We start from the raw sequence: 12,568 nt of genomic DNA on the forward strand, positions 1-12,568 counted from the left end.
GAAGATTAAGGCATTCTGGGAAATGATTTACAATGAACTGAAAAAGGTATTTAAATATACTTTCACCAAGAAACCAGAGGCCTTTCTCTTGGGTATTGTCGGCCAGGGGGTGTTAAAGACAGATACAACCTTTTTTATGTATGCTACAACAGCAGCTAGAATACTCATTGCAAAGTACTGGAAGACACAGGATCTACCCACACTGGAAGAATGGCAGATGAAGGTGATGGACTATATGAATTTGGCGGAGATGACGAGCAGAATCCGAGACCAGGGAAGAGAAGCGGCGGAAGAAGAATGGAAAAAGTTTAAGGAGTATTTAAAGAAACATTATAAAATTGGTGACAGTTAGAATGATGTTGGATTAAAATAAATGGTTACTATCAGTAAGGGTTATGATAAAGAGAATAAGGGTGAATATTATAAATTTATAATAAAATAAGGCAAGATTTCGCTGAATAACTGTAAGAATCTGGAATACAGAAACGGGAAGTAAGGGGAGGTCGAGGAAGTAAGGTTTACAAATTGGGTTATGAAATGGTACTTGTTTTTATGTTTTATTATTGTCTGATGTTTGTTTATGTATGTTTTGTTTTTGTTATATTAAAAATTGTTCAATAAAAATATTATTAAAAAAAAAAAAAAGAGAACACTCTTAGGACTCAACTACATTTGTAAAGATAAAGCACTTTATATGCGTTATAACACTATGGCACCAGATGGCGCTGTGGAGTCCCGTTTTTCACTAATGGTGCTTCCCTGTATGAAGTTTACAACGTGTTTAACTGAATCGCTTCTTTGATGTGTCTACATCCAGCCTTAATCTCAGGGTCATGGGTTAAAGCCCCATGTTGGGCAAAAAGATTCCTGTATTGCTAGGGGTTGGACTAGATGACCCTCATGGTCACTTCAAACTCAACAATTCTATGCTTCTAGAAGTTGCATCTAAGTTTAGGTGGTATATATTACTATCCTAGTCCTGGCTATTGATAATTACTTGTGATAAATTGCCTTCTGAAGGCAAGAAATACATTACATCAGTGCACCAGTTTGCATTAGGAATTACATGAGTGCCCTACTTGCTAGCATTAGTTCAGACAAATGCTCCAGGGTCTAGACTGGTTTCCTGTAGTTTTTGAGACATCGTGAAAGGTATTAATTTTGAGCACTACCTATCTTGGTTTTTAGATTTTGCATCTTTTTCTTTCACAATTCTTACCATCTTCAAATCACTTCTGTCAAAAAGGACATGCCACATAAATGATATCCAAGGGCCATGAGGCTGCCAAAATCCAAACCAGTGCATTAAAGTGCTTAATTTCTTTTTCTGTTTATTTTTGATGGTCACTGTTAAGTCAGTTTTATAATTGATCACATTTGTTTTGGATTTTTTTTTAATTTCTCATATTTTCCTCACCTGGTAGAGAAATGACATTGATATTTTTGGATCATCCCCATTGGATGTTTGATTAGAGCATTTTACTTCCAACAAATTAAATTTTCTCATGAAATAGGAAAACTATGGATGAAATTAATGTTCCCCATTAAATTGTCACTCACACTATTTGGAATAAACTCTTTGCACTGCATCAGTGAGCAATAGGAAGGGGGAAAAGTGTGTGTGAAAATATTAACTTGTTCATCTGGAAAACCCATCTGATGAGTGGAATAACAGAAGCAAATGGTCTAAATAGGAATAAATACCCTGCTTCCAGAACCCATCTGCTGTAAACTCCTGTAGGAAATCTTTTCAAAAGCTTAAAATAAAAAGAACAGCTATTTCAGAGATGAGCAATACAGTTATTACTCATAATGTTTTGATTTGCTAATGGGAATCTGGTACAGAGCTGTTATATTCACCAGCTGCCATCTACCTCAGGCAGAACCATGCTTGACTTTGCATATGTACAGTCAGTACCATATGCTAGGAATGGCTTGCTTTGACCGAGCAGACAGAAATAATTCAAGCTTAAATTTTCACGCCTGTTCAAAAAAAGGATATGACAATACAGATAAAAACTTAAATATCTGAAACCATCAACAACATTGCAATCACCACAGGAATTCTACATTTGAAAAAGCCACATTAAAAGTACTGGTAACTTATTTATTTCCATTCCACTTGAAATACTGTAAAATGAAAGTAGAGATTTCAGAATCTTTATAATCTTTCATTTTTAATAATGATTTTAAACAGTGTTATCAAGTTTCATTAAAAAGGACTGAAAATTCTGTATGCTCACCTAGAAGTTACGCTTCCACTGAACATCAGATGTAGGACACTTGCGTAACCCAGGCACTTCAGATACAAATTTAGTGCTCCATCAGAAAATAAAATCAAAATTGACAGTGATTCTGTAATATTAATAGTACTTAATTCAATTCTGTATAAATATTTTTCCAACAGTAGTAACAAATTATTTTATTTTAGAGATCATATGGAAAACATAGACGCAGAACTTTCAGACCTTTTTATGCAAGGAAAATAAATACAAAATTGAAGGCGTTTGTCTAAACTCCACTTATGATTGTCCATTTCATAGATTAATTACTGACATCAAAACAGAGTGCAGCTTCTTTTTTCAAAACAACAATTGAAATACTTGAATAGACAATGATTCATTTAAAAAGAATCACAATTCACTACACAAAAGCCGTATACCAAACAGAGGACACACAATGCGTAAGTAGGAACATTGGGTGATTAAGGTCTAGGTATTAATCAAGGATAGTCAAGACTAACTGGATAATCAAGGTCCAGAACAGATTCAAAACATTTTCTCTAACACATTGCTTTGCCTATTAGATATGTAGTAGTTAATAACTACTGAAGATAGTCCTACATGGTTAGAAAATGAAAGATGAAGAACTGTATGAAACCATGCTAAAATGGATAGAATGATGATTACTTACCAACAGGGCGAGCTGGAGACATTACAATGGTGTGGTGATAATATAACAAAATTAAAAGAAAAAATAAAGAAAGTTTGTCAGAATGCATGATATGTAATGTTATGCTTTAACTGTGGATACTCAGTTGAACACTAAATTCTCATATATTAGCCATAGTTAAATGCCTCTTGCTGTTATTTAAGTTGCAGTTAACAAAACCTTTTTGTTCCTGCAGATAATTTGATTTTTAAAAAGTAAAGTAAAGAAAGCTGTCTGGAATCAATCATATGAGCAACACTTTTGATAGGTTCATATGCCACCATCAAATGCCATTGCTAATGCTTTATTGAAGTAAAGTAGCTCTACATTAGCCCAAACTTTTAGACCCTGATGAATACATCATCTAAAACCATAGACTGGCAAATGTCAATCCAATAAAAGAGAAGCATCACTGTATGATTTAAATACCAATTGAGTTTTAAGCATGGCTGATCAGGACTGCAGTACAGGCCGGAGAAAAGCCCAAGGCACCATTTTTCCTCATTCAGTAATAGACACAAAGGATCATACTACATCCCTTTTCCAATCTCTGACAGACCTGATGGAAATATAACATTAATCCCAATGGCCATAGGAATTTCAACTCAGATGTCCCAAATTGCTGCTTAGATCATTTCTAGTTTCTTTTTAAAATGTGGGAATGATCGACAAATTATTTCTGCTTCAGACTGATACTAAGATTGAAAGTAGTTGCTTCAACAAATGATTTCATTCTAGCAGAATACTGTCATTACATTACAGTTGTTGGAGGTGAGTGGGATCTGTCAGACCTGCTTTTACTCAACATATTTTAAGGAAGAGTTCAGAGGTACACTGGGTATTTTTGGTAGGTTAAATATTGGAGAGAGGAAACAGACCTAATGTTACTAACCAAATTAGTAAAGTTATATTGTTAATTGCTCCCCCCCCCCAATTTAATTTGTTAGATTTAGACAGCAATCCTATAGTCAGTGCTTACCTTTAAGTACCTTCTACTGAGTAGACATGTATAGAATATGCCTGTAAGATGCTCAAGTCAGCCTTTTGGAACTTAATATGTTGTGACATCTTTTGAATATAATAATTTTATTTATTGTTATATTCTGTGCTTTTTTTCTGGGGGTACACATACCCCTAAACATTTTCTGAATCTTTGTATTTTTGTCCATTTACTGTATTTATTTTTCCAGATTTGAACTATAAAATGGTGATTTTCTTGAGTCAAAATGAGAGCACCCCTAAACTGTTTTTTAGGGGGGAGAAGCACTGGTTATATTTATATCTTTTATTTCCCTCATTCCCCATTATACTATCACTATATATTCCCCTAAATGCCCAAGGAAGAAATTTACAGCTACTTGTGAGAGATGGGGGAGGGGAATTAGAATAATCTGCCACTCCCTGCACCCTGCAGTCTTAAGAGTTGACTCTGCTTAGAGGTATTTCCACCAGCTGCTGGAGAGACCAGGAGAGCATTGGGGATGAGGTGATAGTAGAGACAAATTGGCTTGAACTGTGGGCTGATTTGTGGACTCCCTGGTCCCTAGAGCCATACATTCAGAACTAATGGTGCCTAGCAGGATGTCATTGACAGGTCATTCCAAGGGGGAAACACCAAAGAGAATGTCACCTTGGGAGTTATGATGAGGGGGACGGGGACGGAGAGTGTACCACCCCTTAACATTAGTTAAAGGGATCACACATGACAGATGGCCATCCAACCTCTGCTTAAAAACCTCCAAAGAAGGAAAGTCCATCACTTCTTTTGGGAGTCTGTTCCACTGCTGAACATCTACCACCAGGAAGTGTGAAACAGTTGTGAAAAAGACAAATTCTTTCCTAGGGATCATTATGAAAGGAACTGAAAACAAAACTGCCAATATCACAATGCTGTCATACAAATCTATGGTGGAAACAGATTTGGAATACCATCTATACAGTTCTGCTTGCCTCATCTCAAAAAGGATATTGTAGAGTTGAAAAAAGTGCTCAGAGAGGGCAACAAAATGATCAAGGGGAAAGCAACTTCCCTAGGAGGAAAAGGGAGTTTATAAAGTTATGCATGGCAAAGAGAATATGAAGAAAAGTTTTTATTTCTCTCTCTGAATATTAGATGAATCGGGACAGATAAAAGAAAAGTACTTCTTCATTCAGTGAAGCAGTGATGGGCACTAACCTGGATGGCCTAAAAAGAGAATTAGACAAATTCATGGAGGATAGGACTATCAATGGCTACTACGCATGATGGCTATGCTCTGCCTCTACAGTTGCAGATAGTATGCTTCTGAAACCACAGGAGGGGAGAATGCTCCTACAGTTTTCCTATGGGCATCTGGTTGGCCACAGTGAGAACAGGATGCTGGGACAAGATGGGTCATTGGACTGATCCAGCTGGTTTTTCCTATGTTATTCTCATTAATTGTTGAGGATTCCTATACCCTATTTAGCTTTAAAAAGGAAAAAAATCCATCCTAGCTTGGCTTTTATCTGCTAACGTTTGTCAGCAAAATGGAAATCTTTATGCCAAAGCTGCATGTAGAAAACACAGTCCTGCTGTCTACTGGAACAAATACTAGGTTTTGAGGACAGCAGGCTAAAAGCAAGTATTTATTTATCACCCTTGGTGTTAAGTTGTGGGTGAACATATCAGACGGCACAGCGATTCTTCAAGCAGCTCTTGTTTATTCACAGGCCAGAACTGAACTGAAGGGTTCAGCCAGCCTGCTTTTATAGAGCTCCACTAGAACGCAACAGTAACCATTTTCTGTAACTATCCAATCACTGAACGTCACTTTCGATCCCTAATTTGCATATGTGGACCTGAACTATCTACAGTATCCCCCTGCTGGCCCAGGGTGAGAACTTCAGTACATAACACTTGGTGAACTCAAACACAACTACCAGCAGGTACAGGATATCCTGAGCGCAGCAAGTAGGTCAGAAAATGAACAGCTGCTGGAAGCCCCTAATATAGTACAACAAGAAATTCCATCACCAGAGTCAGTGACTGGGTGACTGTCATTCCGTAAGTTTATGGGAAGTTGTATGTCTTTTTTCCTCTGTCCATTGGCTCTTTGAATAAGTGGTTCATCTTACATTGATATAGGATCATTAGTAAAGATGAGGGTAAAACATGGATAAAATGGTAAGAGGGGGGACAGTATATGAATGCAGAGTTATTAAGGCTGCTCATGAAAAATACTTCATACTTATGCATTATTGGAACAACATTATTGGGTGAGCTGGCAATGAAGCGTTGCTGACAGGGGCAGAAATACTACATAAGTAAAATGCCTGGTCTCATTGAAGCCAATCAATACGAGACAGCAAATCTATGCTCATTTACGTAGGAATAAGTTCAACTGAATATACCAGAATTTATTCTGAAAGTAAATAAGCATAATACGAGGTTTCAGGTTAGTGGAAGAAGGCACACCACTACAGTCCCCCTTTTAAAAAGTGTCCTAGAGACTGAAAGTTCAAATCATTATATTATATACACAAGGAATATTATTTTTGTTAGAACCATAAAAACAATGGGAGTTTGACAATGCAGCTTTATATGCAAAATTTCCAGTCTCCTGACTTCAAACATTATATTTCTTGGCTTTTTAAATGTTCTTTTATATATCTAATGTTCAACATATACTTGCAATGCAGTGTCTTCCATTGTACTGAATAAACACTATGCCTATGGTTAGTTAAATTAGAAAGGGTGGGGTGGGGGGAGAAAGATAATGAGATATCTTCTTTCATGTAGGAAAATCAATTAAATTATATATTTTCTTTTTTCACCTTAATTTGCTCAAGTTCAGGCTCCAGTGAGTTCAACAGATTCCTCCTTGTCCCCTTTGTTCAACTCACTCCTCATATAACTATGCTAAGCTTCAGCCTAAAGAAATTGTTGGTCTCTCCAACATGTGCCCTGGCTGATATTATGAGGAAATATGAAGTGTGTAGCTGACTAGTGTAGTGACTAGTTTTCTTATTTCCACAAAAAAAGGAAGGAATGGGTATGATGCTATTTTCTCTGGAATGAAAATCTATTGCCTGCTTTTCTCAAATTACAAAATGGCAATCTATAGTTTGTACATGAACATGTTTTGCAGCTTAAAACAAAAACTTATTATCTAAAGTGAGTATTAATAGTAATATTTTAGCAGCTGGATTACCACAAAACCTCTCTCTTTTATCAAATCTGGACAACTCCTCTCCCTCACTGCCTGCAAAGCCACTAGGTTAACTCCCCCCCCTTTTTTTTTGTTCCAGATTCATCAAATCAAACTGAACTGTGTCTATGTATTAAATGATGGAAATGGAAACTGGCGTTTCAGGTCAGTTGACCTCTGTTCTAATAAAGCAATCCATAGAGACTTTGATCATCTGATTTAATGCGTATGAAGGAGAAGGAACACTGATAAAGCTAAAAATGTTTTTATTAACCTTTCACAGCTCTACTGAACCTTCAGCACACGCTGCTAAATTGTGAAATAGTGTCTGAGTGATATCCAGCCATCCATGGATAAGGGTATATCTAACAAACACACAAACAGATACACACAACTTATTGTAATATATATTGCAGGTATATTTATATGCTGCCTATAAATATTTAGATTAGTGTTTCCATATTGGACTCACATCACTGATAGTCTTAATACTGTTGACATTTTGACACTGCTGAGGACATATATCCATGTGCCTTATGATTTTGCAAATGCTTCAACATGTGTGCAGGTTTCAGGAAACTGTACTGAATCTCCATACCGTCGTAATATTAGTGTGCTGGTAGATCCTGGAAGGAAATAATAGTTCACCCCAACTGGATTCATCCTCTGGATTTAAACAGTACATCTCCCAAAGAAGTTCACACCTGGCTATGTAAAGTAAGGCAATCGGAACCAGGCAAACGTCTGCACTAAGTGGAACTTACAGACAGCAAGACTTGAGAGCAAGTTATTTGTTGATCTACAGTCTGTTGCCCAATGGGGACACCCTTTGGCCTCCAAAAAGATATGTATTTGGTGTTCCCCAATATATCTCAATTCTGCCACACACACACTTTTTCTTTCTCTCTAGCATGAAAATTTACCATTTTTTCTGTAACCTGATATCACGATTCTTCCCTTTTCTAACCCAGTGGTGAGGAACTGGATCTCCCCTACCATTCCTTGGGCCAAATCTGAAAGGTGGTAGGGCCACTCACCCATCAATCACATGTTGTCACAATGACATCAGGTGATGTGGTGTTTTGAAGCAGAGCTTTAAAACAGAGCACACTGCTCTTTGCAATTACAGGTCACCTTTAAAGTCTGCAGCATCATGGCATCTCTTGAATGCACATGCGCACACACACTTCTCCCTTAAGCTAAATCAATTTCTCCCTTTCTTCATCTTAGATTTTCTATTCTGGCATAGAAAAGAACTTTAGATTTTTGTCTGAAGAGATTTCCATGGCTTATAAGGTTAGTATAATGTGAAAGTTTGAGCATCTGTTCACTATGTTAATTCTTCCTAATACAACTCCTAAGCCAACAATTAACTACGAATACTGGGAAGTATGTGTGTTTTTGTGTTTACCACTTTAAGACTTTTTTCTGCTTTTCATGATGTGTGAAAGGTAAGAAACACAACTTTCTATATGCAAGTTAACTAGAAAGGGTAATTATTACAAAACTGTTCTTTGCACCCTTACATTGTGAACTCTGTGCATATTGGAATCACCACAGAGAGCAAAGAACAAACAGAGTATAAACCCAAAGAGTTGGATCTCAACTTATGTCACACTTGGAGCAGACCTATAAGATCAAGGGGACTTAACTTAGGCAGTCACTTAGGAGCTTTAGCTTTCTGGTAGAGCACACAATTTGCACGTTCAATGTTCCATGTTCAACCTTTTGCATGATGACTTAAAATATATATATTGTACAGAGAAATACACTGCTCCAGATTCTGGAGAGCTGCTGTTAATTAAGCAGAGTACTGGGGTACTGGGCTAGAGGGCTATTGGTTTTACTCAATAATGCACCTCCTTAGCATCCCGATGACTATTCTAACAACAATCTTTAATCAATTAATGACTAACGGCAGTAGAAAGGATATTTTTTAAATAAATAAACTCTTACAAAATTATATACAAGAAAAAGCTGTTTTTAAATATATATATTTGAAATCTAGCCGCAATTATTTTGACTCAAAATCATTGTATTTGCACCATTTTAGAAAACAGAACCACACTATATTGCAGTCCCTTTCACATAACCCAACACTTACCTCGAACAGTTAGTGTAGCAGAGGCTTCAACTTTTCCAACTCTGTTCTCCGCTATGCATGTATAGGTCCCCTCATCTGTGCTCATTGCCTTTTTAATACGCAAGGTGTAGTCATCTTTGATGTCGTATCTGCATTTGAAACAGAGAAGATGAAAATCACTGCTCGGCTTAATGTCTTACCTGGAATATACCATCCTTATTCTATCTTGGATATATCTCTGGAACATAATTTATTATGTGGAATTAGATAATTCCACTGAACATTAATCTTCATGACACTTTTATTGCACCATGCATTACTTAAAAACTTTACAGCCATAAAATTAGTATTGCTATGTTCATGTGGTATCAAGGCTTTATTAATAATATCAGTCACTCTGCCCTTGATCTGGAGCACTATGATAAAATAGAGCTAACACGCATCAGTTATCAATATATGACATTCCAGGTTTACCCTGAATCTAAGTACATTACTGCATGTTTCACTTCTGGCCTTTAAAATGTTTCATCTCCATAGTAAACTGCTAACAAAGTTGACAGTATCTTTTCTGGTGTGGGGAATATACTGATTTAAACTAACATAGTAAATAAAAAATATGTAGGGAAAGCCATAGTCAGCGGTAAAGAATCTGCTTTGCAAGCAGAAGGTCCCAGGTTCAATGCCAGGCATCTCTAGCTAGGGTTGGGAATATCCTCTATAAGAACACAAGACAAGGCTGCTGGATCAGGCTGAGAGTCCACCTAGTCCAGCATCCTGTTCTCACAGTGGCCAACCAGATGCCTGCGGGGAAAACCCTTAGGCAGGAATCGAGCACAAGAGCACTCTCCCTTCCTGTGGTCCCAGCAACTGTTATTCAGAAGCATTACTGCCTCCAGCTGTGGAGACGGAGCATAGCCATTATTGGCCTTTGCCTCCATCAGACTGTTCTTTTTGTTCTTCAGTCCCTTTTCTCTGCTTATACCAAGGACTCTGTACTTTCCAATATAATGGGGGGGGACACGACGAGAGAACTGGCAGATTAGAAGGGAGAGTTCTTAACTCTCTCTCATCTCCTATTTGTACATTCATGGTTTCTTCTGACTTTGCAACAAGGCTGGGGAATCTACACGGGAGAACGTGGTCAACATGAGCAGTGCCTCTCTGGGAGAAAGTGGTCTACAAGTGCCTCTCTGCTTCTGCACTGATGTGAGAGAACCACGGGGAAACCTGTCCTTCTGCCCTGAACCTTTATTTTTGTTCTGCAGGTAGGTACATTTTCAAGTAAGTTTAAAGTTAAATAGTATTTTTTAATGGCTAGTGAGGAAACTTCTCACTGGCAGGTACCAGAGCTAGAAACAATACAAGAAGCTGCCATGAATTAAGTAATTTGCCATTCTGATTCGCACTCATCAACAGGAAAAACCTTACTATGTTCATTAGACTAAGCACATGAGCAGCAAATGGAAGTATCAAATTTCCAGAAACTGTTGATATGCTATTGTCAGAGGTTATAATTAGTATTGCTATTCTTTTTAAAATATATATATATATATATTTTCATAGAGAGCAAGCAGTGAAAGTCAGGACCTAAATTATTTCCTTTAGTTTTCTTTAATGTTAAGACTGAGTACAGTGGAATTGAAAATACAGAGGCAAAAATCTAAAACTGCAGATCACGATAAAGCTTGCCCATTTCATATCTGAAGAACAATTCCCACCCTTCTAAGAGTACAGAAAGTGGCTAGCATATACCTAGACAGTCAAAAGGGTATAACTGACTTGAACTTTAATGCAGACAATCTTGGATACAATTCTGACAATCAGCTTTGGGCTGCAGCTGACTCATTCCCACTTCATCTCACTGATGTACTGGTTCTGGCATGCCAGCCAGCTGCCTTGTAAACCTCAGCAGACTTCATGTTCGCACCTATCAATCATGCAATTGTGCAGAGACTGATGGGTGTACAAGTTATTTATGTAGCATGCCAGGACAGAGAGCTAGCCACAATGATAATCTTGAGTACCAGTGTGGAGATTATAGAGTAAATGTGCCCTTAGAGTGGTCAAATCAGCAGCTATTTTGAGAAGGAACACCAACTCATTGCATTCTAGCCTGCAAATTATCAGTGGGTTTCTAGACCACCCTGAAAAAGGCATGCTATCTAACGAGCAGCCAGTGTATAGCAAGGCTCATGAGATATTGCAACCATCTGTTCTCCTAAAGAATTGATGTAGTGCCCCATAGTCATCTGTTCTACTCACACTGCCCACACAAGTCATCATGGTTCACTGATAATCTATGACAGGTGAAGCAAGAAAATAAGAGGTTGGAAGTTAATTGGCTCTGAATATGCTGGGCAAAGGAATAATGTGAAATGGAAGGTTACATTTACGTATTTAAGTGACTTGTAGGGAAAGAAAATAAAAGACAGATTGAGTTTAGCTTCTCTAGGTAAAATACCATAATCCAATCGACCTTTATGGTACATTCAGTATAGGTGCTGATTGCAGTCTGAACCATATAAACAACTTGTCATATGACAACCATATGATAGCCCTTGTTGGAAGCCTTTGTTGTAATGAACTGGCCCCTTTAGACTCAGCAAATTGGTTGGCAGTTTCAGATCATTGTCTGCATGCGAGAACTCATTCAGAGGTGGAACTAGCTCCACACATTACCACAGACATCTTGGCATATTCTGTGGTTACTTCATGAGGTGGGCTAGTATAGAATTTGCTCCACACACAAGCAAATGAAAGCTCAAAAGTACGTACCTACTGACCGTTGCTGCTTCTTGTTTCACCAACAAACTTTTCAAATAAGTATGATGTATCTGATCACCTCCTTACATTAGCACTAGTAAAGACCACATTAACACTAGTGAGGACCATTGATATTAACCACTATTGTTCCTGTATTTTTCTCCTACTCTTCTTTCAAGGAGCGCAAAGCAGTGTAAACAGAAACTAATAAGAGCTCTAGAAAAGCAAATTTGATCACGAGAACAGCAAGAACTGAATTCTGATCACATCTCTCTCACATTTTTTTTTCTTGTGTCCTTACAGTATTTCTACCCCTCTATAGATTGGCTTACACTCAGCAAAAAAGTCAAAAATATCTTAAAATGTGTAGTTATAAGAAGCAATTGTTAATGCCATATACAGTTATTCCTTTTCTGAAGTACAGTCTGCTTTTCATTAAGCAGAGGGGAAAGCATACATGAGAACAGATGAAAAAACATTACTGGTTAGGAAATTCTTAAAGAAATAGGGTGATTTTGATTTTGAAATTTGGCAGTCTCTGGCTCTTATGAATGCAGTCTTTGTTGCTGGTTTGATTAACGACAGTTGTACAATAGTGTGCTGACAGTCCCTGCCATTGAGA

At 37.5% G+C, this 12,568-nt stretch overlaps 1 protein-coding gene across 20 annotated transcripts in view; it reads right to left on the reverse strand.

The window, feature by feature from the left end:
- Nucleotides 1-12,568, reverse strand: part of ROBO2 (roundabout guidance receptor 2) — a 968,715-nt gene that overhangs the window by 130,427 nt on the left and 825,720 nt on the right. For 15 of the 20 annotated variants that reach the window (XM_053386472.1, XM_053386488.1, XM_053386482.1 and 12 more), the window contains 2 exons: nucleotides 9,205-9,332; nucleotides 2,914-2,925 (listed from right to left, as the gene is read on the reverse strand). In XM_053386472.1, the coding sequence (XP_053242447.1) occupies nucleotides 2,914-2,925; nucleotides 9,205-9,332 (140 nt within the window). The remainder of the gene's footprint in view (nucleotides 1-2,913; nucleotides 2,926-9,204; nucleotides 9,333-12,568) is intronic. The other 5 variants (XM_053386491.1, XM_053386489.1, XM_053386490.1 and 2 more) reach the window with 1 other exon arrangement.

The sequence above is a fragment of the Podarcis raffonei genome, chromosome 4 (genome assembly GCF_027172205.1).
Source record: "Podarcis raffonei isolate rPodRaf1 chromosome 4, rPodRaf1.pri, whole genome shotgun sequence".
Taxonomy (NCBI): Eukaryota; Metazoa; Chordata; class Lepidosauria; order Squamata; family Lacertidae; genus Podarcis; species Podarcis raffonei.